A 24,195-nucleotide genomic window follows, 5' to 3' on the forward strand; every position below is an offset into this window, starting at 1 on the left:
CTAGTAAAGGGTTTGACTTCCCTTTGCCTTCAGAACAGTCTTAATTCTTTGTGGTATTCCTTCAACAGTGTTGGAAACTCTCCTCTAGAGATTTTGGTCCATTTTGACACAGCAGCCTCACTTCATCTGCACATCTATGATGCAAGCTTCCCATTCCATACATCTTAAAATGTGCTCTATTTGGACTGAGAAATGGTGACTGTGGAGGCCTCAATTGGTAGTGAGGGACCCAGAGGGCCAGAAATATATTTCCTGCACCATTAAGCCACCAGTAGCAGCCTGAACCATTGATAAAAAGCAGGACAGATCCATGTTTATGCCCAATTCTGACCCGACCACCTGAATATCACAGCTGAAATTGAGACTTGTCAGAACAGGCATAATTTCTTTCCCAATCTTCTAATGTCCAATTTTGGTGAGCCTGTGCAAATTATAGACATTTTCTGTTCTTAGCTGAGAAGAGTGGCACCCGGTGTAATCTTCTTCTGCAGTAGCCCATTTTCTTCCAGGCTCGGTGTACTGTGCGTTCAGAGAAGCTAGTTTTGGATCAGCATCTAAACCCTAGAGAGGGCCGTGCGTGAAATTCCCAGTAGAAATATAATTTAATATAATTGCAAATGAAATTCCTAGTATAATATCTAAAAAAAACAATGTTAATAATTCATTAAAAATAATTTATTTATTCAAAACATTTGCTAATTTACTAATATTTACACATTTGTAGTACTTGCAGCTGTCTGGCAGCAATGATGGTCAACATGGAGTTAGTGTGAGATTCTACTCATATTTTCTAACAGCATTAAATGAATCAATAAAATGAATTAATAAAAGTAGTGTAAATTTGAGGGCAGAAAAAGAGGAATCCACTGAGAAGCAGAGGGTTCTGGTTTCAGGACACCTTCAGATGACTGCTGAGGTACCCATGAGCAAGGTATCAAACCTCTAAATGCTCACATAGGGCCCTGGACAGACACCAGGTGTATGCAGGTGGGATCGAGTATTCTCCATGTTTCTGAGATCAATGAAGAAATGCTTCAGTTTAGGTTTCAGAGGATGAAGGGTCAGAAGCTGCAGAAGAAATTTAAAGTACAGTTAATGCCATTTAAAATGTCTCCACAAAAGCAGTCCATTGACTTAAAATGATACCTACAGCTCGCACGAGAGAATCCTGAAACACAAATGGGAAAAACAAATTACAAATAAAGTTTTTAAAAAATCAATTTAAATTATATGAATGAACTGAATGGGGTTTTTTAATCATCCCAGACACTTTTAAACACAATATTTGCTATAACAGGATGTTTTCATCATGCCTTTGTTAGGTCTTTTCCAGATGAAGTAACCCATAATGGAGGCGAGGAGGAGCAGGACCACTACGACAACGCCAGCGACCACCCCAGTAGGAAACTCTGCAGGAGGGACTGAAACACATTTGTGATTCGTAAAGTTAGAATTTCAAACAAAAGGCATTCAAGAAAGGAAATCAGTATTAAAACCCATTTAGGAGCCATCTTACCCCAGTTGGTCCTGATCACGCTTGTGTCCAGTACGATGGCAATGTCCTCCACGACACCAGGAAGTTGAAACACACACTCATATCTACTCCACTCTTCAGGTGAGACGGAGGAAAGCTTCAGATCAACACTCCTCTGAAAGGTCCCGTCATGGTTGGGAAGGATCTCCATGTATTCTACTTCCTTATGAAGTTTTTCTCCGTCTTTCCTCCAGAACATCACAGCTTCTTTTGGATAGAAACCTGTAGCGTGGCAGCTCACTGGAGAGGAGGGAGTCTTCTGGAGAAGAAATACAGATGGTTGTACTGGAGAGAAAGCAAAGCGATTAGTAAGATTAGTAAGTTTGTTAACAGTATGTCAACAGTCACCAAGTCCTGTAATCCTACCGTCTCTCTGGTGAAACTTTTGTATATATTGAAGATACCCTTTCAGCCTTTCAGGGCAAAGATGGGTGTTGAATGTCTTTTTTATCTGAAGATAAATGATTTCATTATCCCAGTTGCGTTTGGTGATAAGAGCCTGTGGTTTTGCAGCCACCCATGTCATTGTTTCTGGGTCCAAGGCTATGAAGTCTTCTCCGTCATATCCAAACTGATTGAAAGCAGTCTTTTCGTCAGTCTCATCATCCCACTCACAGCCATGTATCCTCTGGAAAATGTGAATCCCTGAGAAAGAGAAATGATATCTGTTAGCTGACTGATATAATTACAAAGGTTTTAAAACTTCTTTCAACATATCTGTGTATTCCCTGCCACAGAAATGTAATCTAATCTTAAATAGAGCAGATTTTAGGACAAGATTGATACTGGACCATTATTTAAATTCTTGCTTAGGAAATCATACTGCTGTTTCATGTTTCTTGCTGGCTTTCACTGGGTTTTTTTTTGATTAACTGATCGTACCTTCAGTTTGGTTAAATTGTTCCTTTAAGTTCTTAATCTGGGTTCTGTATTTGTGTTGGTAGCGATCACACTCATTTTCATAGATTTCAAACTGTTTGGGGTCTTCAAGGATCATTTTTACTGCCCAATCACGAGGCTTTGGGATCTTCCGATTGCTGTCACAATAGCCCCCAAGGAGGTCATCCACCATCATCTGAGCCACAAACTCTGGGAGGTTTGTGACTCCTGAGGATTCTGTGAGGAAATATCTCAGGCTGTGCTTCTCTGCAGAGAAAATTTATAATTATATAATAACTGGATATATAGCTTTGTTCTCTTAATGATAATTTTACAGGTAATCACACGTGTAAAAGGATATTTTGATGTGAACTTACTAGCAGACAGAGAGTAAAGGTGGAGCAGCAAAAACAGTTGCCAATTCATCCTAGTAAACAACGAAGTCTTCTTTCTTGTTGAACGGCTTTTGGCAAAGATTGAATGATTACAGCCGTCTGCTGGTTATAACGGTTAAAAATAGCTAAACATTAAAAAAAAAAAAAAAAGTTTCTGTTTCCTGTTTCTTCTTCCTCTTCTTAATGATTTAATGGTGGTTGGCAGCTTGTAGGCGCACTACTGCCACCTCCTGGACTGGAGGTCTATCAATTAGGCCTAAACCCAGCTACTTGGTTCTGTTACATCCAAATCTCCCTAAAAGCGTCATCGTCCGGATTTCTCCTCAATAATTCTGTGAGATTCTACGGAACTTTATTTCCTTTCAGTGTTTCCTTTAGTGTAACTCTTTGTGCCTGTTACTTTGGACACTGGAAGCGGAGAGGCTCCACCATTTCAAACAACCCACAGCGTTCACACTTTCATGGATCGTGCTTCTGTATCACAACAAGGGTGCTGTTTAACTTAGCCTCGACTCCTGCTCTCTTCATTCCTTGCAGCATATTTGTTATCTCCTCTATAATGTGTTGTCTGGATTCTGACTAGATGTGTTTGATGCTGATCAGTGCATTGAATCTGATGCTATGAGTAAAATCCAGTCCAACACCACATAAATGCCAACATCTTACCTGTACACACTTTTATATAATCATTAATTATTTTATTTAATAACCCTGTAACTACCATTGCTATTCTTACTCTGTTTTGCTCTGAGTTAGATGCATCCGTGTATGCTTTAATAAACTCCCTGTAGTTTTTATTTATATAATTACTTATACTAAATAAATACTTCAACTATAAATACTTCCATCACACTTTTCCCTTGATCGTTTTCCAATAGACCCAAATCACTACTTGCCTCTTCCAGTGTCCAAGGTGGGACAGCAAAGAGGGGGACTGTCTTACTCACTCTGATGTCAGCAATCCTATCTTCTCTGATCCGGCCTTCAAAACTGTGTAGCTTTCTTTTTTCCTTCTCCTGGCACTCTGAGCTGGATGCTTTTCCTCCATGACCCCTTAAATGTGCCCAATACACCAACGATGTTTTCTCCCTTCTTATTTCCAGAGCCATTCCACCCTCCTATAACTTTCCTAACACCAATGGCACATTTTGCCCCCTTTTCCACATACGCCACCATCTGCACATAAGGAAACCCCAATAGAGCTGCATATACTGCTAAATGTATATCATAACCGATAACAAAATTGGGCTAATAATACTTCCCCGAGGGGTTCCACTGTAAACTTCTCGGATTCCACTCAGATTTTTACCCACTCTTACTGCTATTTTCCTGCCGGTAAGAAAGTTCCTGATCCATCTAAATATCTTGCCTTTTACTCCCATATGATATAATTTAACAAGCATCTGTCCTCAACATATCATAAGCTTTCCTATATCATAAAACACAGCCACTGCACTTTCTTTATTGATATCGGTTCTTCTCATTTCATGCTCTGCACACTAGGCTGGGCCTATTGTGCTCCTCCTTGTCCTAAACCCACTTTGCCAGCTCTTTAGTTCTTCCCTGGTTTCCAAATAATAGCTCAACCTTTCATTAATACCATTGTTTTGCCTACATGCCATGTTAGAGCTATTGGTGTGGAGCTCTCTGCCAACCTTGGGTCCTTACATATAGGCACAATAATAATAATTCCACTGACTAGGCTACTTCCCCTCCTCCCATATCTTGTTATCTTACGATTTCAACAATACCTCTTATTGTCTATCATTCTTACTTTGAACACTAAGGTTATCCAACGTGCAGTAATTTATTTGTTACCGGTACTGTGTTTTAGGAAAGCTTGCATTCAAAAATTGAAGGTGTTAGTTTATATTAACAGAATGCAGTAAATTATCAAGAGAACATGTGAGAACCCTTTGGTGCTACAACGTGATAGTATGGGTGTTTATGTACATGTCTTTATTTCCCATTGAAGACAACAGTAATCCGACCACCTCTCCAATTCCATTGGTCAAAACACAGCCCTGAACTTGCAAGAAGATGCAACGCTTCACTGTAAAGCTCGTCAGTAAACAAATCATCTTCTGCTACAGCCAACTTGATATTGAGATCAGATCAGCACCTGCCAGTCTTACTACACCACATTTCCTATGTTTTCACGGATGGCAGTCTTCTCAGTGTTGTTTGGAAGGAAAAAGGTAGAAGCATCAAATGTGAGATTTTTCTATTCATCTATATTAACTTTAATGACAGAATCTTTTTTTCTAAACCAATTTAAGGTCTTGCTAGCAATAACAGCTAAGATCAATCTTTAAGTGTAGTTTAATGAGTTAATATAAATGTTAATTGGTAATTAAAAATCAACATCTCATTAGAACAAGTCACACTTTCGAAAGTTGTTTCTACCAAACACTACAAAAATCTCACAACTACCTCGAGAACATTATGTGAAGACCAGAGCATTTAACTACTTTAGCTGGTGATACTCTTTATTAAGTTTAAAGCAACAGTTGTGCGTTTTTTGTCAATATCAGTCCACACAAAATATAGAACAAAAACTGTCTGTTGCTTACCAAAACCACATGAAAAAATAAGTTATTCTACTTACAAAAGCATATGAAATACATAAGGGCAAAACACAATATCCACAAATTCCTATCCACAAAAGTGTGGAGATCTTCAACCCATGTATGACTGAAAAGATGGCAGTACAGCTGTAGCTGGCACAGGTTTTCTTAGAGGTTGCAGCAAAAAATATAATTGGCTGAATAAAAGAAGTGTCAGGAAGGCATGTTTGCATTTCAGCCTGACTTGAAGAGTAGAATGGCCACTTGGCCCAGGTAGAAATAAATGAAGTGTTTTGTCTCGTGCGTCACGTAGCTGCCAAAGTTCCTCCCAACGATGCAATGCCATGTGGGGTTGTACTTTTTGTCAAACTCCTGCAAAAGAAAAAACACGTCGCTAATAAAAATGCCACTATCATCGGTTTTCATGCAACATATTTTTGGTCTGTGATTTAACATGCCTTCTTGACAAAAGCAGCTATATCCTTCTCAATGTTGTATTTCTCCATTGCTTGCATGGCATAGTCCACTGCATCCTGTTGCATGTCATCAGACATATCTGCATTCTTTATTACTGCCTTCTTGTCAGACATTTTTCCCTGCATTGAAAAAAAAAATAAAATAAAATAAAATAAAATAAAAACATATATACCAAATATTCCTTCAAGTTCCACCCAACATTGATAAAGTTGTATAAAGACCTCAGTGATAGTTTGGCTGTTTGGATGCAAATATTGTTTAGCATTCAAATAATGGCAGTAAATGATAACGTTCCTGTTGACTTGTTCTCAGCACACATTCAGCAAGCTCTTCATCTAACTAACAGGGTCCAGTTCAACATCATATATATATATATATATATATATATACAAATTAATAATGCATTCAGATTTGTTTCGGGTATAATACAGACTGAATTTGAACAAAAAACCCACAAAGAAATTAGCATATAAAAAGAAACGCCTGTAAATGTTTTCAAGACCCACCAGCACAGGTTTATTTAAGCATCTAATGCGATCAAGTATTTTATTCTTACCGTTTCGCGGCTCAATATAAAGGCTTCTATGTAAATAAGAGCATACACATACGAGTTAGCTATATTTATAGATGGAAGGCGTGGCTCTTTGACCCGCCCCTACATCAAATACAAGAATCTGATTGGCTAAAGTGAGCCACAGCGTTGGTGACGTCATGCATTCTTTGTTGACAAACCAGCATTTTATTTCCACCCAGAATGCAACATTTTCACTGCCCACGTTTCTCAGGGGAAACTAATCGATCCGGAAAACTACAGTATTGATCCTTGATTGTTAGTAACTGTAGTGCTATAAAAACAATGGATACGATCATTTTAGAATAATCAAATAGAGGAAGTTTTATAATGTAATGCACTAACATGTCAAGAAAGAAATATCTCCTATACAGCGAAATCGGTTAACACATGTTTATAGCAGGTCCTATACGACTCACATATTGTTCCTTATGAAATTGTCGAAAGAAAAGCATTGAACAGTGCTAATAAATTAAACAGGGTATGTTACTACAATTTCCAACCTATGCAGTTTTCTTTTAAATTAAAAGGACCATATAATTCAGGCACTAGATGGCAATGTGGTTCCACGGCAAAAACAACACCTCCCTAACCTGTAATTTGGTCTTCAAGGCCTCCAGACATTGAAATGGACCAAACCTTAGCAAGGTTATAGAGAGTTTGGTCGATTACATAAGCATTTATCTAAAACTTTTCAAACACATTTTCAACTCAACCTACAGCTGGAGGATCAGCATTGTAGTCTGATCTGGTCGTTGTCTGAGGGACTTAAAAATGTCAAGAAATAAGAAAGGTGGGAAGGCTATGTGTGTGTTTGCATGTTGTGATCTAAAGAAAGATAGAACCAAAACAGAATAGAGAGGGTCTGAGTTTAGTTTGTCATATTGATTCACTGGAAAACTGACAGTTCCTTCGGAAGTGGCATCCATAGATCTTACAACATATAGATTGCCCCGTTGGTTTTCACGTCCCTTGGTTCTACTCTCTTATCTCTTCCTGAGATTTTCCCTGGAGAAGGATTCCAGGCAATAAAGCACGAAGGGTGTAGAGATGGGTTCCAATTTAAATCCTTAAGTCTATTAGCACCTTCCTTTCAGAAGGTGTTTGATCTCTTCCCTCCTTGAGATTTAGACCCTTTCTCATAGATGCCAAGGTGTCTGCAAGAAAGGCTCACTCAAGAATGTAGACGTCATCTCATCTTATACAGAAATGTCCACTTCAAATAAATGAATCAAATCAAAGTCAGTGTATCAAGCAGAGGGCCACAAGTGTGTCTGCAGGTGGCCTCGTTGGGGGCCACACATGGCCCCCCATATGTGGGCTACCCTTGGCAATCCTGGCTGACATCCTTTGTAGTGTGTCAGCAGAGTATAAATGCATTGTGAAGGACAGAGAAATTTTGCCATATCTTAATCCCATTGGCGTCTTTATTAACTTAAAATCAGGATTAGGTACAGACAAACATTGGTCTGATATTGATCTGTGCAATATCAAAAATAAAATCACAAACCAATAATTTTTTAGGAGCTTCAAGCGTTACCTCACAATAAATATGCAGCTATTGCATCTCTACCTTCTTTAAAATGACCAGTAGCCAAGCTTGAGCGCAGGGAATACCTGCTCAATTACAAAAAATACATGCGGATATGTTTGATTAAAGTTTAATTAACTGATGTCCATCATTATCAGTCATATTTTCTTCTTGTGGGTTGTGGATAGTGTTGTCATGCAGGCTCATAATGAAAGGAGACCAATCTCAGACCTGCTTACTGGAATTCTGGAGTTCCCTGAGACGAAGGGTCAGATGCTGCAGCAGAAATTTAAAGTACAGTTAATGAGATTTAAACAGTCCATTGACTTAAAATGATACCTACCGCTCGCACGAGGGAATCCTGAAACACAAATGGGAAAAACAAATTACAAATAAAGTTTTAAAAAATCAATTTAAATTATATGAATGAACTGAATGTTTTTTTTCATCATCCCAGACACTTTTAAACACAATATTTGCTATAACAGGATGTTTTCATCATGCCTTTTGTTACATCTTTTCCAGATGAAGTAACCCATAATGGAGGCGAGGAGGAGCAGGAGGACCACGACGACAACGCCAGCGACCACCCCAGTAGGAAACTCTGCAGGAGGGACTGAAACACATTTGTGATTCATAAAGTTAGAATTTCAAACAAAAGGCATTCAAGAAAGGAAATCAGTATTAAAACCCATTTAGGAGCCATCTTACCCCAGTTGGTCCTGATCACGCTTGTGTCCAGTACGATGGCAATGTCCTCCACGACACCAGGAAGTTGAAACACACACTCATATCTACTCCACTCTTCAGGTGAGACAGAGGAAAGCTTCAGATCAACACTCCTCTGAAAGGTCCCGTCATGGTTGGGAAGGATCTCCATGTATTCTACTTCCTCATGAAGTTTTTCTCCGTCTTTCCTCCAGAACATCACAGCTTCTTTTGGATAGAAACCTGTAGCGTGGCAGCTCACTGGAGAGGAGGGAGTCTTCTGGAGAAGAAATACAGATGGTTGTACTGGAGAGAAAGGAAAGCGATTAGTAAGATTAGTAAGTTTGTTAACAGATTGTCAACAGTCACCAAGTCCTGTAATCCTACCGTCTCTCTGGTGAAACTTTTGTATATATTGGAGATACTTTTTCAGCCTTTTGGGGCAAGTCTCGGTGTTGAATATCTTTTTTATCTCAAGATAAGTGATTTCATTATCCCACTTGCGTTTGGTGATAAGAGCCTGTGGTTTTGCAGCCACCCATGTCATTGTTTCTGGGTCCAAGGCTATGAAGTCTTCTCCATCATATCCAAACTGATTGAAAGCAGTCACTTTTCCAGTCTCGTCGTCCCACTCACAGCCATGTATCCTCTGGAAAGTGTGAATCCCTGAGAAAGAGAAATGGTATCTGTTAGCTGACTGATACAATTTAAGACTACCATCCATCCATCCATCCATCCATCCATTTGAATCCATCCTCTACTGCTTATCCGAAGAGAAGCCCAGACTTCCCTCTCCCCAGCTAATTCTTCCAGCTCGTCCGGGGGGATCCCCAGGCGTTCCCAGGCCAGTCGAGAGACATAGTCTCTCCAACGTGTCCTGGGTCTTCCCAGGGGCCTCCTACCGGAGGGACATGCCCTGAACACCTCACCAGGGAGGCGTCCAGGGGGCATCCTAACTAGATGCCCAAGCCACCTCATCTGGCTCCTCTCAACGCGGAGGAGCAGCGACTCTACTCCGAGCTCCTCCCGGATGGCAGAGCTTCTCACCCTATCTCTAAGGGAGAGCCCAGCCACCCTACGGAAAAACTACCGTCAATTTATTCATATATCTTCTTCCAACAGCCACATCAAATTAAACATTAATGTAGAGTTGCTCATACCTTCACTTTGGTTGAATTGTTGGTTTAAATTTTTAACATGAGCTCTGTATGTGTACACATAGTGCACACACACATCTTTGGAATATTTCAGTTCTATGGGATCGTCTTCGATAATTCTCTCGGCCCACTCATCTCTCGGCTTGGCACCGTTGCTGTCACAGTAGCCTCCTTGAAGGTCATCAGCAACCATCTGAGCCAGAAAGTCCTGGAAGTTTGTGGCTCCCGTGGACGCGGTGAGGAAGTACTTCAGGTAGTGCTTCTCTGCAGCGGCAAAAAGCTTCACTTTATTTTGCATCATAATTGTGATGATGAGCATATATGAAGGCGTAGTTTCATTTCTTAATTATCTTCTTTCTATTTTCATATGTATAATAAAGACAGTTGCAGTTGAGATTCAGGTGAGTAATAATTTATAACAGATCGATAGCAATCTATATAATAAAACCCATGAATGCTGTACGACTTCTCACAGGCACCTGTTCTGCAGCCCAGCACAACTGAGTGAGAATGATGTTTTTCTTCGTTTTAGCTACAAATGTAACACACACACACACACACACACACACACTCACTGCTGGATTACTAAACAGAATTTCCAGTTCAGTGTGTGTATTGAAATTATCAGCTTAAGTAAAGGAAGCCAAAACTAAGTAAAAAAAAACCCCCAAACAATATTAGGTATTTTTCTAGGTGTACAAAACATAGTTATTTTCAATGGATGATCACAATAATGCCACAAAGCGAGTGGGTAAATTCATAATACGCATTCCACCAAAACTGGAAAAAACGTTCTTAAGTATTTGTGAACTTACCAGCAGATAAAGAGTAAAAGTGGAGCAGCAATAAAATCTGCCAAAGCATCTTGTTATCCGTCCAGAACCTTTTATTTGATCGCCTAACGTTTGGACTCTGATAGGAGCTGTGTCGCAGAAGAATATTAGTTAGTGAAAGTGAAAACATCACATCAGGAAGTGCAGAATGCGAATTGCTCTTAAAAAAACTGCTGCCGTGCAACTAAATGATAATTAGTTGGACTTTTTTTTTGCCACAAAGCCACCAAATAGAATTATTACAATAAATAGATATATAAAAGCAAGTTTTTTCTACCTAGTGTTTCTCTTTTAGCCACCGTTGTGACTATCATGAGGCCCACGGAGAGGTTTTAGCTGTTGACGTCATCAGTTATTGTCATTAATGTTCTAATTTGTATTTGTATGTTTGTGCTCGATGATCAATGGACGTCATGGTTTTACAAGAAAATCGTCAGGGAAGGTCACAAAGATTAAAATTCAGGTGTGGACCATCAGAGCAACATGTTTATTCATTCAGGGTCAGTTTAACACAAATACCCAAACTTTGCTCAACAATATTGTCTAAAGTTTTTGTGCGTTTTGTGCTGAAACGTCTGCGGTATTTTAAGCCTTTGAAAGAATAACAGCATGAACACGTTCGATGAAGGTTTTATTAAAAAGAGAATAAAGCTTACAGGGTGAATCATATCGAAGACAAAAATGTATCCTTTGGGGAAAAAACAAATCTGACCTAAATAAAAAATACAAACTCTAAGGTCACAATCCCTTGTTGCCTCCCAGTCCTCCATCTTCCTCCTCTGCCTCATTAACGCTTCCCCCCTTTCTCCCAACGTTTGTGGGTCCATGCTGAACGTCTCATCCCTCTTCCGACTGAGCCAAGATTTGCTTTATTTTTTCCAACCGCCAAAAGAAAAAAATGTAGCAGCACTACCACAAATGACGTCTCTTCTGTTCCACTCAATATACATATATAAAATAACGACTATGTAAAAGCCAAATTAGTTTGGATGTTTGCTACAGCGTTTCCAGTTTGATGGAGTTATGTGGACCTGGATCCTGGACCAACCAAACCAAACATTTTTTAGGAGCTTCAAGTGTTACCTCACAATAAATATGCAGCCAATAAAAAACTAGAGAAACATGTACACAAGGAAGTATAAAACATTCACATTGGTCAACAGCACCTCTGGCATCTCTGCCTTCTTTGAAATGACCAGTAGCCAAGCTTGAGCGCAGGGAATACCTGCTCCATTACAAAAAATACATGCGGATATGTTTGATTAATGTTTAATTAACTGATGTCCATCATTATCAGTCATATTTTCTTCTTGTGGGTTGTGGATTGTGTTGTCATGCGGGCTCATAATGAAAGGAGACCAATCTCAGACCTGCTTACTGGAATTCTGGAGTTCCCTGAGAGACATAGTCTCTCCAACGTGTCCTGGGTCTTCCCGGGGGCCTCCTACCGGAGGGACATGCCCTGAACACCTCACCAGGGAGGCGTCCAGGGGGCATCCTAACTAGATGCCCAAGCCACCTCATCTGGCTCCTCTCAACGCGGAGGAGCAGCGGCTCTACTCCGAGCTCCTCCCGGATGGCAGAGCTTCTCACCCTATCTCTAAGGGAGAGCCCAGCCACCCTACGGAAAAACTACCCTCAATTTATTCATATATCTTCTTCCAACAGCCACATAAAATTAAACATTAATGTAGAGTTGCTCATACCTTCACTTTGGTTGAATTGTTGGTTAAAATTTTTAACATGAGCTCTGTATGTGTACATAGTCACACATATCTGTGTAAAATTTCAGTTCTTCGGGATCGTCTTCAACCATTCTCTCGGCCCACTCATCTCTCGGCTTGGCACCGTTGCTGTCACAGTAGCCTCCTTGAAGGTCATCAGCAACCCCCTGAGCCAGAAAGTCCTGGAAGTTTGTGGCTCCCGTGGACGCGGTGAGGAAGTACTTCAGGTAGTGCTTCTCTGCAGCGGGAAAAAGCTTCACTTCATTGTGCATCATAATTGTGATGATGAGCATATATGAAGGCGTAGTTTCATTTCTTAATTATCTTCTTTCTATTTTCATATGTATAATAAAGACAGTTGCAGTTGAGATTCAGGTGAGTAATAATTTATAACAGATCGATAGCAATCTATATAATAAAACCCATGAATGCTGTACGACTTCTCACAGGCACCTGTTCTGCAGCCCAGAACAACTGAGTGAGAATGATGTTTTCTTCGTTTTAGCTACAAAGTAACACACACACACACACACACACACACACACACTCACTCACTCACTCACTCACTCACTCACTCATCACTCACTCACTCACTCACTCACTCACTCACTCACTCACTCACTCACCACTCACTCACTCACTCACTCACTCACTGCTGGATTACTAAACAGAATTTCCGGTTCAGTGTGTGTATTGAAATTATCAGCTTAAGTAAAGAAAGCCAAAACTAAATTTAAAAAAAACAATTTGTGAACTTACCAGCAGATAAAGAGTAAAAGTGGAGCAGCAATAAAATCTGCCAAAGCATCTTGTTATCCGTCCAGAACCTTTTATTTGATCGCCTAACGTTTTGACTCTGATAGGAGCTGTGTCGCAGAAGAATATTAGTTAGTGAAAGTGAAAACATCACATCAGGAAGTGCAGAACGCGAATTGCTCTTAAAAAAACTGCTGCCGTGCAACTAAATGATAATTAGTTGGACTTTTTTTTTGCCACAAAGCCACCAAATAGAATTATTACAATAAATAGATATATAAAAGCAAGTTTTTTCTACCTAGTGTTTCTCTTTTAGCCACCGTTGTGACTATCATGAGGCCCACGGAGAGGTTTTAGCTGTTGACGTCATCAGTTATCGTCATTAATGTTCTAACTTTTGTATTTGTATGTTTGTGCTCGATGATCAATGGACGTCATGGTTTTACAAGAAAATCGTCAGGGAAGGTCAGAAAGATTAAAATTCAGGTGTGGACCATCAGAGCAACATGTTTATTCATTCAGGGTCAGTTTAACACAAATACCCAAACTTTGCTCAACAATATTGTCTAAAGTTTTCGTGCGTTTTGTGCTGAAACGTCTGCGGTATTTTAAGCCTTTGAAAGAATAACAGCATGAACACGTTCGATGAAGGTTTTATTAAAAAGAGAATAAAGCTTACAGGGTGAATCATATCGAAGACAAAAATGTATCCTTTGGGGAAAAAACAAATCTGACCTAAATAAAAATTACAAACTCTAAGGTCACAATCCCTTGTTGCCTCCCAGTCCTCCATCTTCCTCCTCTGCCTCATTAACGCTTCCCCCCTTTCTCCCAACGTTTGTGGGTCCATGCTGAACGTCTCATCCCTCTTCCGACTGAGCCAAGATTTGCTTTATTTTTTCCAACCGCCAAAAGAAAAAAATGTAGCAGCACTACCACAAATGACGTCTCTTCTGTTCCACTCAATATACATATATAAAATAACGACTATGTAAAAGCCAAATTAGTTTGGATGTTTGCTACAGCGTTTCCAGTTTGATGGAGTTATGTGGACCTGGATCCTGGACCAACCAAACCAAACATTTTTTAGGAGCTTCAAGCGTTACCTCGCAATAAATATGCAGCCAATAAAAAACTAGAGAAACATGTACACAAGGAAGTATAAAACATTCACATTGGTCAACAGCACCTCTGGCATCTCTGCCTTCTTTAAAATGACCAGTAGCCAAGCTTGAGCGCAGGGAATACCTGCTCCATTACAAAAAATACATGCAGATATGTTTGATTAATGTTTAATTAACTGATGTCCATCATTATCAGTCATATTTTCTTCTTGTGGGTTGTGGATTGTGTTGTCATGCGGGCTCATAATGAAAGGAGACCAATCTCAGACCTGCTTACTGGAATTCTGGAGTTCCCTGAGACGAAGGGTCAGAAGCTGCAGAAGAAATTTAAAGTACAGTTAATGGCATTTAAAATGTCTCCACAAAAGCAGTCCATTGACTTAAAATGATACCTACCGCTCGCACGTGAGAATCCTGAAACACAAATGGGAAAAACAAATTACAAATAAAGTTTTAAAAAATCAATTTAAATTATATGAATGAACTGGATGTTTTTTTTCATCATCCCAGACACTTTCAAACACAATATTTGCTATAACAGGATGTTTTCATCTTGCCTATATTAGGTCTTTTCCAGATGTAGTAACCCATAATGGAGGCGAGGAGGAGCAGGAGGACCACTACGACAACGCCAGCGACCACCCCAGTAGGAAACTCTGCAGGAGGGACTGAAACACATTTGTGATTCATAAAGTTAGAATTTCAAACAAAAGGCATTCAAGAAAGGAAATCAGTATTAAAACCCATTTAGGAGCCATCTTACCCCAGTTGGTCCTGATCACGCTTGTGTCCAGTACGATGGCAATGTCCTCCACGACACCAGGAAGTTGAAACACACACTCATATCTACTCCACTCTTCAGGTGAGACAGAGGAAAGCTTCAGATCAACACTCCTCTGAAAGGTCCCGTCATGGTTGGGAAGGATCTCCGTGTCTTCTACTTCCTCATGAAGTTTTTCTCCGTCTTTCCTCCAGAACATCACAGCTTCTTTTGGATAGAAACCTGTAGCGTGGCAGCTCACTGGAGAGGAGGGAGTCTTCTGGAGTAGAAATACAGATGGTTGTACTGGAGAGAAAGCAAAGCGATTAGTAAGATTAGTAAGTTTGTTAACAGTATGTCAACAGTCACCAAGTCCTGTAATCCTACCGTCTCTCTGGTGAAACTTTTGTATATATTGGAGATACTTTTTCAGCCTTTCAGGGCAAATCTGGGTGTTGAATATCTTTTTATCTCAAGATAAGTGATTTCATTATCCCACTTGCGTTTGGTGATAAGAGCCTGTGGTTTTGCAGCCACCCATGTCATTGTTTCTGGGTCCAAGGCTATGAAGTCTTCTCCATCATATCCAAACTGATTGAAAGCAGTCACTTTTCCAGTCTCATCGTCCCACTCACAGCCAAAAATCCTCTGGAAAACGTGAATCCCTGAGAAAGAGAAATGGTATCTGTTAGCTGACTGATACAATTTAAGACTACCATCCATCCATCCATCCATCCATCCATCCATCCATCCATCCATCCATCCATCCATCCATCCATCCCCATCCATCCATCCATCCATCCATCCATCCATCCATCCATCCATCCATTTGAATCCATCCTCTACTGCTTATCCGAAGAGAAGCCCAGACTTCCCTCTCCCCAGCTAATTCTTCCAGCTCGTCCGGGGGGATCCCCAGGCGTTCCCAGGCCCGTCGAGAGACATAGTCTCTCCAACGTGTCCTGGGTCTTCCCGGGGGTCTCCTACCGGAGGGACATGCCCTGAACACCTCACCAGGGAGGCGTCCAGGGGGCATCCTAACGAGATGCCCAAGCCACCTCATCTGGCTCCTCTCAACGTGGAGGAGCAGCGACTCTACTCCGAGCTCCTCCCGGTCGGCAGAGCTTCTCACCCTATCTCTAAGGGAGAGCCCAGCCACCCTACGGAAAAACTACCCTCAATTTATTCATATATCTTCTTCCAACAGCCACATAAAATTAAACATTAATGTAGAGTTGCTCATACCTTCACTTTGGTTGAATTGTTGGTTTAAATTTTTAACATGAGCTCTGTATGTGTGTACATGGTACACACACACATCTGTGTAAAATTTCAGTTCTACGGGATCGTCTTCAGCAATTCTCTCGGCCCACTCATCTCTCGGCTTGACACCGTTGCTGTCACAGTAGCCTCCTTGAAGGTCATCAGCAACCACCTGAGCCAGAAAGTCCTGGAAGTTTGTGGCTCCCGTGGACGCGGTGAGGAAGTACCTCAGGTAGTGCTTCTCTGCAGCGGCAAAAAGCTTCACTTTATTTTGCGTCATAATTGTGATGATGAGCATATATGAAGGCGTAGTTTCATTTCTTAATTATCTTCTTTCTATTTTCATATGTATAATAAAGACAGTTGCAGTTGAGATTCAGGTGAGTAATAATTTATAACAGATCGATAGCAATCTATATAATAAAACCCATGAATGCTGTACGACTTCTCACAGGCACCTGTACTGCAGCCCAGCACACCTAACACACACACACACACACACACCACACTGCTGGATTACTAAACAGAATTTCCGGTTCAGTGTGTGTATTGAAATTATCATCTTAAGTAAAGGAAGCCAAAACTAAGTAAAAAAAACCCAATTTGTGAACTTACCAGCAGATAAAGAGTAAAAGTGGAGAAGCAATAAAATCTGCCAAAGCATCTTGTTATCCGTCCAGAACCTTTTATTTGATCGCCTAACGTTTGGACTCTGATAGGAGCTGTGTCGCAGAAGAATATTAGTTCATAGTGAAAGTAAAAACATCACATCAGGAAGTGCAGAACGCGAATTGCTCTTAAAAAAACTGCTGCCGTGCAACTAAATGATAATTAGTTGGACTTTTTTTTGCCATAAAGCCACCAAATAGAATTATTAAAATAGATATATAAAAGTACGTTTTTTTCTACCTAGTGTTTCTTTTAGCCACCGTTTTGACTATCATGAGGCCCACGGAGAGGTTTTAGCTGTTGACGTCATCAGTTATCGTCATTAATGTTCTAACTTTTAGATTTGTATGTTTGTGCTCTATGATCAATGGACGTCATGGTTTTACAAGAAAATCATCAGGGAAGGTCAGAAAGATTAAAATTCAGGTGTGGACCATCAGAGCAACATGTTTATTCATTCAGGGTCAGTTTAACACAAATACCCAAACTTTGCTCAACAATATTGTCTAAAGTTTTCGTGCGTTTTGTGCTGAAACGTCTGCGGTATTTTAAGCCTTTGAAAGAATAACAGCATGAACACGTTCGATGAAGGTTTTATTAAAAAGAGAATAAAGCTTACAGGGTGAATCATATCGAAGACAAAAATGTATCCTTTGGGGAAAAAACAAATCTGACCTAAATAAAAAATACAAACTCTAAGGTCACAATCCCTTGTTGCCTCCCAGTCCTCCATCTTCCTCCTCTGCCTCATTAACGCTTCCCCCCTTTCCCCCAACGTTTGTGGGTCCGTGCTGAACGTCTCATCCCTCTTCCGACTGAGCCAAGATTTGCTTTATTTTTTCCAACCGCCAAAAGAAAAAAATGTAGCAGCACTACCACAAATGACGTCTCTTCTGTTCCACTCAATATACATATATAAAATAACGACTATGTAAAAGCCAAATTAGTTTGGATGTTTGCTACAGCGTTTCCAGTTTGATGGAGTTATGTGGACCTGGATCCTGGAGATCCTTTACCAAGCATCCATGTTTCCATCCTGAAGCCTATTTCCTAATCTGATCCTGAATCCTGTTGCGGCTCCAGAATGCAGAGACATTGAGCCCCGTCCAAAGAATACTAGTAGGACCAAAGAGAGGGAGGCAAGTTAGAATCACAACATAGAAAAAAAAAGTTATGATTAATTTTTAACAATTACTTTAGAGACTATAGGTGGTACAAATGGAACCTTGGGAGGAAATTAGAGAAATACAATGGACTCTGATGATAATCAATCCCAAAATACCTAAAAAAAAACAATTGAGTTTTCAACACACAGTTACTACTGAGGACAGTCATATTTGTCACTATTGCTAAATTTGGAAACTCAACAGCCTTATATGAAGCTTATTTAATAGTTGTTGAGGCACGGCCATCATACCATTGATGCCATATTTGAATCCTCCTCCTCCTGTTTATCTTATTATGAACTGTTTCCTCTCTTCCCATCCTATTTTGTTCCTTTGAACTCTACAGAGAGACACACAAGAAAGTCATAGGAAAGAAGATTATATCTAAAAAAAAAAAAAAGCATTACACAAAGAGGGGGCAATCCAAAGGGAAATGGAGCAAAAAGGTAAAAAGGTAATCAGAAAAGGAATAATGACAGACTGATAGAAACCCAAACCTGATGTAGAAATGAAAACAAAACAGTAGAAGAACAAAATTAGGAGAGCACGTCACGCCATCCATGAGATTACACTGAATTGTATACAAATCGTGTCGGTTTCCGTCTCCAGCCTAAAGGAGCCCAGCCGCCATTACAAAGAGGAACCTAGGAGCGGGAGCGGGAACGGGAACGGGAGCGGGAACGACGTGGAGAGTAACGTGGCGAGCCCTTGCTGCGGCGCGGCGAGTAGCTGCGTGACCTGCTCTTGCTACGGCTACGGGATCGGGAGCGACTGTAGCTGGGGCTGCGAGGGCCATCCATCTTCACACGGATGTAGGCCGTCTCTCCCTAAACACAAAAGGAGTTGACAAATGAACTTCTAACCTGCTTTTTTTTTTTTTAAACAGCATAATAACTCTCAACATTTTGATCTTGCAAAATCAGGTCTGCAATGGTTAGGTTCTGGTGGTCAGAGGAACAACATCACACGGCCACAGACACCTAAACCGGCCTTCACTTACTGTGACCTTGAGGCCAATTTCATTTCGAAAAACAATCCCACAGTCACTCGTTATTAAGTCAGATTGATGATGTTACCCTACCTCATGAGAGCGAAACTTGGTGTTATCCAATTTACGGACCGCGTAAGTCATGTCTTCTTTGCGAACAAACTCCACCACTCCGGTGCCATCGCGGTACACATCAGTATAACATACATCACCTGCCTCCCGCATGTGATCCTTCAGATCCTGCCAGCTTCCACTCTGAGGAAGACCTGATGACAAAGAAGCACATTAGACCTGCGCATTCATCAACACGCCACAAAAAAGGGGTGAGGTGTAAGACTCATAAAGAGGAGCAAACATCACCCACCGGACACAACAACTCTGTAGTCCGAGCGCCTGGACGGGGGGCCATATCTCGTTCTTGGTGGTCCCATTCCCCGACCTCCTCCTCCCCTTCCACCTCTAGGGAACTCAACACGCAGGCGGTAGCCATCATAGTCGTAACCATCGCGCTCATAAACAGCATCCCCAGAATCCCTGCAAAGCACAGACGTTAATTTGAAACATTCGGTTTTATTTCCAAAAATGTATAAATTCCGGCTTCTGCAATCATGCTGGCTAACAAGTGCTTGTATCGATACTCTGCATATACGTTAGCATCGGCTAAACAATATAGGAACTAGCACAAGGGAATGTTGGCTGTTTCGAACTGGGGGAGGAGCGCTGCGGCTTACCTCGGATCTTCAAATTCGACGAAGGCAAACGGGGGTCCTCCTCTTCGGTTCTTCAAGTCAATATCACGGATAGCACCAAACTTGTAAAAGAGGTCTTCGATGTCCTTGGAGCGAATATCGGGCGGCAGATTCCCCACGTATATGCGACAATCATTACTCCCTGCTGGTCCTCGAACTATGCCGCTCGACATCGCGGAAGATAGCAAGCTAGCTGGAAAGTTCGCTTCAGATAAACACAATACTACAATACTCGAGTACGTAGAGGTATATACCAAAAGCGGTGGAATATCCCCTATCGCCTTTAAACGCGTCTAAAATAGATAATCTACTGTAAATTTCCTACAACAAAACTAATAGGAGACAGTGGCCACGTGATGGTTGAAATGTGTTCTTCTTCGGTCGTAGCGTGTCGTAGCTTCAAAAATAACCGACAGCGCCGCCTGCTGGCACGGAGAGTCACCGGCGACGAGACTTCAAGGAAATGGTTCATTTAGTTGCTGTTCGGGGTTTAGATTTGGACCAGAATTTAATAGACGTGAGTTTGCAGGTTATTTGTGTAGTTATTTCACATTTGACACAATTAAAGTATAAGTAGTAATCAAAAAAATATAGCAATATAACAAATAGGATAAATGACCTGGAAAGGGGGGTGCATTACATTTAATGTATTATTTACACTTTATTAAGTTTAAAAGTATAAATTCAGGCATAATTTTTCATCCTACCCAACAAGCAAATGAATAAGATGCAATGTTAGCCCTTATTTATAAATAAATTAGGAGGGATAATTCAAATATAAAACAGTTGCAGTGATTTAAGTGTTCCAGTCCAGTGTCAGACAGCGACAGCAGTCATCCATTACAACCCCACAATAAACAAAAACACAGGACACATTCTTTCTTCACGCTCAGATTTGTACACAAATATAAAAGTCACCCTTTAGCCTTTCTTCCTTCAGGCATTCTTGGCTTTTTTGTCTCGGCGTCTCTGCCTGAGCTCAGTCAAGATTTTGAGCAGTGACAGTAGAATAGGCACACACATGGGCAAGAAGAGTGGTATGTAGATGGCAAACTTCTGATCGTCAGGAAAGTAGAGGAGATGGAGCAGTGAGGGGTCAAAGAAGGCTCGCTCCGACGCTGAGAAGGCTTCTTTGCTGTACTGCAGGGCAAAACCAAGGTTCCCAGCCTCCAGCTCAGCAACAGCCAGCTGAAGTGATGTGACAGCGCTGGATACCTGAGTGATATTAAAGTACCTTAATGACCTCGATACAGTTTGGGCTGTTACCCCACACTATATACACAGTATGCATGTCTTCACATCATACCTGTTCAGCAATGTTGTCATTTATAACAATGTTTCCAATCTGGTCAAGCAGCTGTGCAAGTGAGGTGATGGTGGTGGTCGCTGTTGCAATATTTTCCACACTTCGGCTCCACATTAGACGGTCGAGCTCCCAGTCAGCTAGACCTGCACTGCTGCACGGCGCTACCATGAAGCCAGGTGGAGGAGTAGATGACTGCACGCCCAGCAACAGTCTGTCAGAACACAGCAAAGGATAGTTAACTTCCTATTAACTGGATACATATAACACCTCTATAAGAATTGGCCTACCGAAGCTGGGCGAGAAAGACTCCCATGACCCTGGCCATGCTAATGTCGATGTCAACAGGAAACGTGACTTCTGGTCCATACAAATCATCAACATTGTAGATCTATAAACATACAAGTTGCTATTTCAGATGCATTCAGTGCAAATCAAGTGTAGTAAAAGTTGTTTATTTATAAAAATATGAATATTCAAAGCATATTTAAGGTCGTGTCCATATCTCACCATAATCACACCCACCGTGGTGAGTGAAACGCATTTGTAGGAACTTCCTGTTTGTTGTAATTGTGAATGTGAAGGGGTGAATGTTGGGCATCTGGGACGTACAGGAGAAAGTTCAACACCGGATTGGAAGAAGCAGCATTTGAGCCTGTTAAATAATAGATTATGAAATGTAATGATGATATATTACACACATATGCACAATTTGTTAAATAACGCCATGTATTTATTTTTAACCTAATCTTGCTTCCACAGGGTTGATGACATGGGCAAGACTGTCAGCATTGAGCGTGTAAGCACTGCTGCTGCTGTCAAAGCGTGGGTTAACACCCAGCATGGCATAGTACAAGATCTGTGAACAAATAACAATTGAATCTATTAGCTTTGCATGTGTAATCATGGGGTAAATGCTGCACGCTTGCATATATAATACCTGAGAGTCAATGCTAAAGTTAGCCAGAGGGGCTAGTTTTGTAAGTAATGGCTGAATGTAGGTCTCCACACCACCCTCAATATCCCAATGTAGCCGGTGTGATTTTGGGTCGGGGTTCAACAGACTGAACGTTATCTCGTAACCTAAAGAGAAGATCAGAGTCACGGAACAGAGACAAGAATATATTTGTACTTTAGCTGGACTGAAGCAAAGACCGACCTGGGCTGGATTTAAAAGCCCTCATGCTATCAGCAATGCTCTCTTGGTTGCCGGGGCTGACACGCACTCGGTCACTCAGAGCAGCAGTGATGTCGGTGCGGCTAAAAGACATCACCTGCAGCACCTGCTTGAGCCGAGGCTTCAGATGGGTCAGCAGCTGCTCCAGTGTCCTGCCCACTTTCACCTGGGAGCCGATGCGCAGCAGCGCCGTGCGCCGTTGTCCAATATACACATCCACATCCTAAGAATGGGGTAAAGGTAAACATTGGCTATTGCATTTTTTAAGCCTGTACCACATTACTAATACATTAATTAAAACAAAAAAACCCAACTGTTTTCACCTCAGGAAGCAGTGAAGACGACTCTGGGATCACATATACACCCAAAGACCCACACCAACTTTCACTGAGTGTGTGCAAAGACAGATCTGCAGCTAAAGATGAAGTGCAGAAGATTTCAGTATAATTAGAACCTTTTTATTTGAGATGAGCAACTTTCGGCATATGAAGATAATATCTCACCTGCAGCAGTTGGCTGATTTAAGGCATCTTCCTCCATGACTGTAGCCGTGCGATACTTAACTTCATACCTGTAGTTTAGAGAGGTGTCCTCTGGAAACAAGTGGTTTTAAGCCAATAATTACTTTCCAGTCTTTGCTTTACAAAATCACACACTATTATCAAATTACCATTGACAGCATGTTTTTCATCCCAGGTCTGGGTCACTGGGACCTTCTTCTGCTGCTCTGGGGTCACAGTTCCTCGTGCGAATACAACCTCAACATCGGCACTCAGCTGGAGCTACAACAGAAACATGACAATTCCAGCTATGAAAAACAGATCGAACTAACCACAACAGTAATGCCAAGAACACATGACAAACCTGAAGGTTAGACAAGGCATTTATCTGACTGACAGGCAACCAAGCGCGGTACGTTTCGGTAGTTCGCCACCACAGAGGGACTCCCACGATGATGACCACAGCTGCTATAGACAGAGCAGCAATCTGGCCACGTCTGCGCTCTGACAGACATACAAAGAGCAAGGAGAAAGTTTTAAGACAGAGTTTATGTACCATTTAATAATTTCACTGGTTATTTTTTCCCTCTGCATTTCAAAAACAGTGATAACCAGTTGAGAAACATACGAGAGACACATACAATAGAACAGTGCAGTTGCCATGGCCAAGCATTTTCACATTAACATTGGTTTCTCCTTTTCCCCCACGACACACAAGTAATACAAAATTACACAAGACAAAGTGAGCTGTGTCTTTAATCAACATCTTCAGCTCACAATACGATTCAATTTGAGGGCTGATATTGCACGGACCTTTGCTTTGTGTTATGTAGCTGACGAAGGGAACTCAAAATGTGCAATAAAAGTATAAATGATAATAATGGGGATAGCCTGGACATAAACACTTGATGTGCTCACAGGATGGTGGAAGGCTAAACTGCAAATGTGGCTAACTGCTAGCTTTAGTTCGTGTTTGAATGTCGAAAACAGCAGCCTCGGCGTCGACGCTACTTTGTTGAATGTGCTTACAATGGATTAGCAGACGTTTAGAAGAAGCAATGGGGAAAGGCTGACATTTTAAAATAAAAACTGACATGGAAGTCATTTATACTCACCCACTTCCGTGGTAGCCATTTCTATCAATGAACACAAAAAGGTTCGTTTGTTGCAGCTGTCAAGTGTTGGTCTATAGATCACGTGACAGACGCGAAAGCGATTTAATGTACTGTAAATGCACCGGAGGCAAGGTATTGTACGTGAGATGGTGTTGTTGTGGTCACATACATATATAATACATATGTTGTTTAGTTGTCTTATCTCCAGTTCATTAGGAAGGTAGTATTATTGTAAGCATGGTAAACCGG

General features: G+C 41.0%; 6 protein-coding genes across 8 annotated transcripts; all 6 read right to left on the reverse strand.

Annotated features, from left to right (window-relative positions):
* Positions 1–660: 660 nt before the first annotated feature.
* LOC130537991 (major histocompatibility complex class I-related gene protein-like) lies at positions 661–3,002 on the reverse strand. Its single transcript, XM_057055197.1, has 7 exons — positions 2,791–3,002; positions 2,417–2,680; positions 1,901–2,179; positions 1,517–1,819; positions 1,314–1,421; positions 1,151–1,168; positions 661–1,068 (listed from the first exon to the last, which is right to left on the reverse strand). Exons 1-7 carry the CDS (start codon positions 2,837–2,839, stop codon positions 1,040–1,042), a joined length of 1,050 nt encoding a protein of 349 aa, XP_056911177.1. The 5' UTR covers positions 2,840–3,002; the 3' UTR covers positions 661–1,039.
* Positions 3,003–5,027: 2,025 nt separating this feature from the next.
* Positions 5,028–6,535, reverse strand: LOC130537994 (dynein light chain 2, cytoplasmic-like). Its single transcript, XM_057055200.1, has 3 exons — positions 6,409–6,535; positions 5,834–5,971; positions 5,028–5,747 (listed from the first exon to the last, which is right to left on the reverse strand). Exons 2-3 carry the CDS (start codon positions 5,963–5,965, stop codon positions 5,610–5,612), a joined length of 270 nt encoding a protein of 89 aa, XP_056911180.1. The 5' UTR covers positions 5,966–5,971; positions 6,409–6,535; the 3' UTR covers positions 5,028–5,609.
* A 1,297-nt stretch (positions 6,536–7,832) lies between these two features.
* Positions 7,833–13,424, reverse strand: LOC130537989 (major histocompatibility complex class I-related gene protein-like). 3 transcript variants are annotated; one of them, XM_057055193.1, is made up of 6 exons: positions 13,136–13,424; positions 12,359–12,614; positions 9,050–9,328; positions 8,666–8,968; positions 8,471–8,570; positions 7,833–8,230 (listed from the first exon to the last, which is right to left on the reverse strand). In XM_057055193.1, exons 2-6 carry the CDS (start codon positions 12,414–12,416, stop codon positions 8,224–8,226), a joined length of 747 nt encoding a protein of 248 aa, XP_056911173.1. In that variant the 5' UTR covers positions 12,417–12,614; positions 13,136–13,424; the 3' UTR covers positions 7,833–8,223. The 3 variants fall into 3 exon arrangements, with proteins under 3 accessions (XP_056911173.1, XP_056911171.1, XP_056911172.1); XM_057055191.1 differs by lacking the exons at positions 12,359–12,614; positions 13,136–13,424 and adding exons at positions 9,823–10,083; positions 10,635–10,799; XM_057055192.1 differs by lacking the exons at positions 12,359–12,614; positions 13,136–13,424 and adding an exon at positions 10,635–10,758.
* Positions 13,425–13,621: 197 nt separating this feature from the next.
* On the reverse strand, positions 13,622–17,231 carry LOC130537990 (class I histocompatibility antigen, Gogo-B*0201 alpha chain-like). The gene is given in 8 exon segments (XM_057055194.1): positions 13,622–14,570; positions 14,653–14,670; positions 14,814–14,924; positions 15,020–15,322; positions 15,404–15,485; positions 15,488–15,681; positions 16,262–16,522; positions 16,895–17,231. Coding segments are annotated over 8 exon segments (1,059 nt in total). The 5' UTR covers positions 16,944–17,231; the 3' UTR covers positions 13,622–14,529.
* A 294-nt stretch (positions 17,232–17,525) lies between these two features.
* LOC130537992 (serine/arginine-rich splicing factor 1B-like) lies at positions 17,526–20,239 on the reverse strand. The gene is made up of 4 exons (XM_057055198.1): positions 19,834–20,239; positions 19,467–19,636; positions 19,196–19,368; positions 17,526–18,941 (listed from the first exon to the last, which is right to left on the reverse strand). The coding sequence occupies exons 1-4, from the start codon at positions 20,022–20,024 to the stop codon at positions 18,759–18,761; spliced, it is 717 nt and encodes a 238-aa protein (XP_056911178.1). The 5' UTR covers positions 20,025–20,239; the 3' UTR covers positions 17,526–18,758.
* Positions 20,240–20,478: 239 nt separating this feature from the next.
* On the reverse strand, positions 20,479–24,103 carry pigs (phosphatidylinositol glycan anchor biosynthesis, class S). The gene is made up of 12 exons (XM_057055201.1): positions 23,947–24,103; positions 23,196–23,335; positions 23,002–23,113; positions 22,835–22,924; positions 22,655–22,746; positions 22,314–22,554; positions 22,095–22,237; positions 21,899–22,013; positions 21,676–21,809; positions 21,445–21,545; positions 21,158–21,368; positions 20,479–21,066 (listed from the first exon to the last, which is right to left on the reverse strand). The coding sequence occupies exons 1-12, from the start codon at positions 23,963–23,965 to the stop codon at positions 20,788–20,790; spliced, it is 1,677 nt and encodes a 558-aa protein (XP_056911181.1). The 5' UTR covers positions 23,966–24,103; the 3' UTR covers positions 20,479–20,787.
* Positions 24,104–24,195: the final 92 nt, after the last annotated feature.

The sequence above is a fragment of the Takifugu flavidus genome, chromosome 14 (genome assembly GCF_003711565.1).
Source record: "Takifugu flavidus isolate HTHZ2018 chromosome 14, ASM371156v2, whole genome shotgun sequence".
Classification (NCBI taxonomy): Eukaryota; Metazoa; Chordata; class Actinopteri; order Tetraodontiformes; family Tetraodontidae; genus Takifugu; species Takifugu flavidus.

Bases quoted from the DNA above. Each gene is read 5' to 3' on its own strand.
- LOC130537989 (XM_057055191.1), bottom strand. From the start codon at position 10,782: ATGTTTTCACTTTCACTAACTAATATTCTTCTGCGACACAGCTCCTAT. The intron at 9,329-9,822 runs GTATGAGCAACT...TCTCTTTCTCAG, and splicing joins ACAATTCAACCAAAGTGAAG to GGATTCACACTTTCCAGAGG. The intron at 8,571-8,665 runs GTAAGATGGCTC...AATGTGTTTCAG, and splicing joins CGTGATCAGGACCAACTGGG to TCCCTCCTGCAGAGTTTCCT.
- pigs (XM_057055201.1), bottom strand. The intron at 22,925-23,001 runs GTAATTTGATAA...ACTTGTTTCCAG, and splicing joins TGAAAAACATGCTGTCAATG to AGGACACCTCTCTAAACTAC. The intron at 22,747-22,834 runs GTGAGATATTAT...CTTCATCTTTAG, and splicing joins AAATCAGCCAACTGCTGCAG to CTGCAGATCTGTCTTTGCAC.
- LOC130537992 (XM_057055198.1), bottom strand. From the start codon at position 20,024: ATGTCGAGCGGCATAGTTCGAGGACCAGCAGGGAGTAATGATTGTCGC. The intron at 19,369-19,466 runs GTGGGTGATGTT...CTTTGTCATCAG, and splicing joins CTACAGAGTTGTTGTGTCCG to GTCTTCCTCAGAGTGGAAGC. The intron at 18,942-19,195 runs GTAGGGTAACAT...TTTTGTGTTTAG, and splicing joins CCAAGTTTCGCTCTCATGAG to GGAGAGACGGCCTACATCCG.
- LOC130537991 (XM_057055197.1), bottom strand. From the start codon at position 2,839: ATGAATTGGCAACTGTTTTTGCTGCTCCACCTTTACTCTCTGTCTGCT. The intron at 2,681-2,790 runs GTAAGTTCACAT...TTTTCTCTGCAG, and splicing joins CCTTTACTCTCTGTCTGCTA to AGAAGCACAGCCTGAGATAT. The intron at 2,180-2,416 runs GTACGATCAGTT...TCTCTTTCTCAG, and splicing joins ACAATTTAACCAAACTGAAG to GGATTCACATTTTCCAGAGG.
- LOC130537994 (XM_057055200.1), bottom strand. From the start codon at position 5,965: ATGTCTGACAAGAAGGCAGTAATAAAGAATGCAGATATGTCTGATGAC. The intron at 5,748-5,833 runs GCATGTTAAATC...TTTCTTTTGCAG, and splicing joins TAGCTGCTTTTGTCAAGAAG to GAGTTTGACAAAAAGTACAA.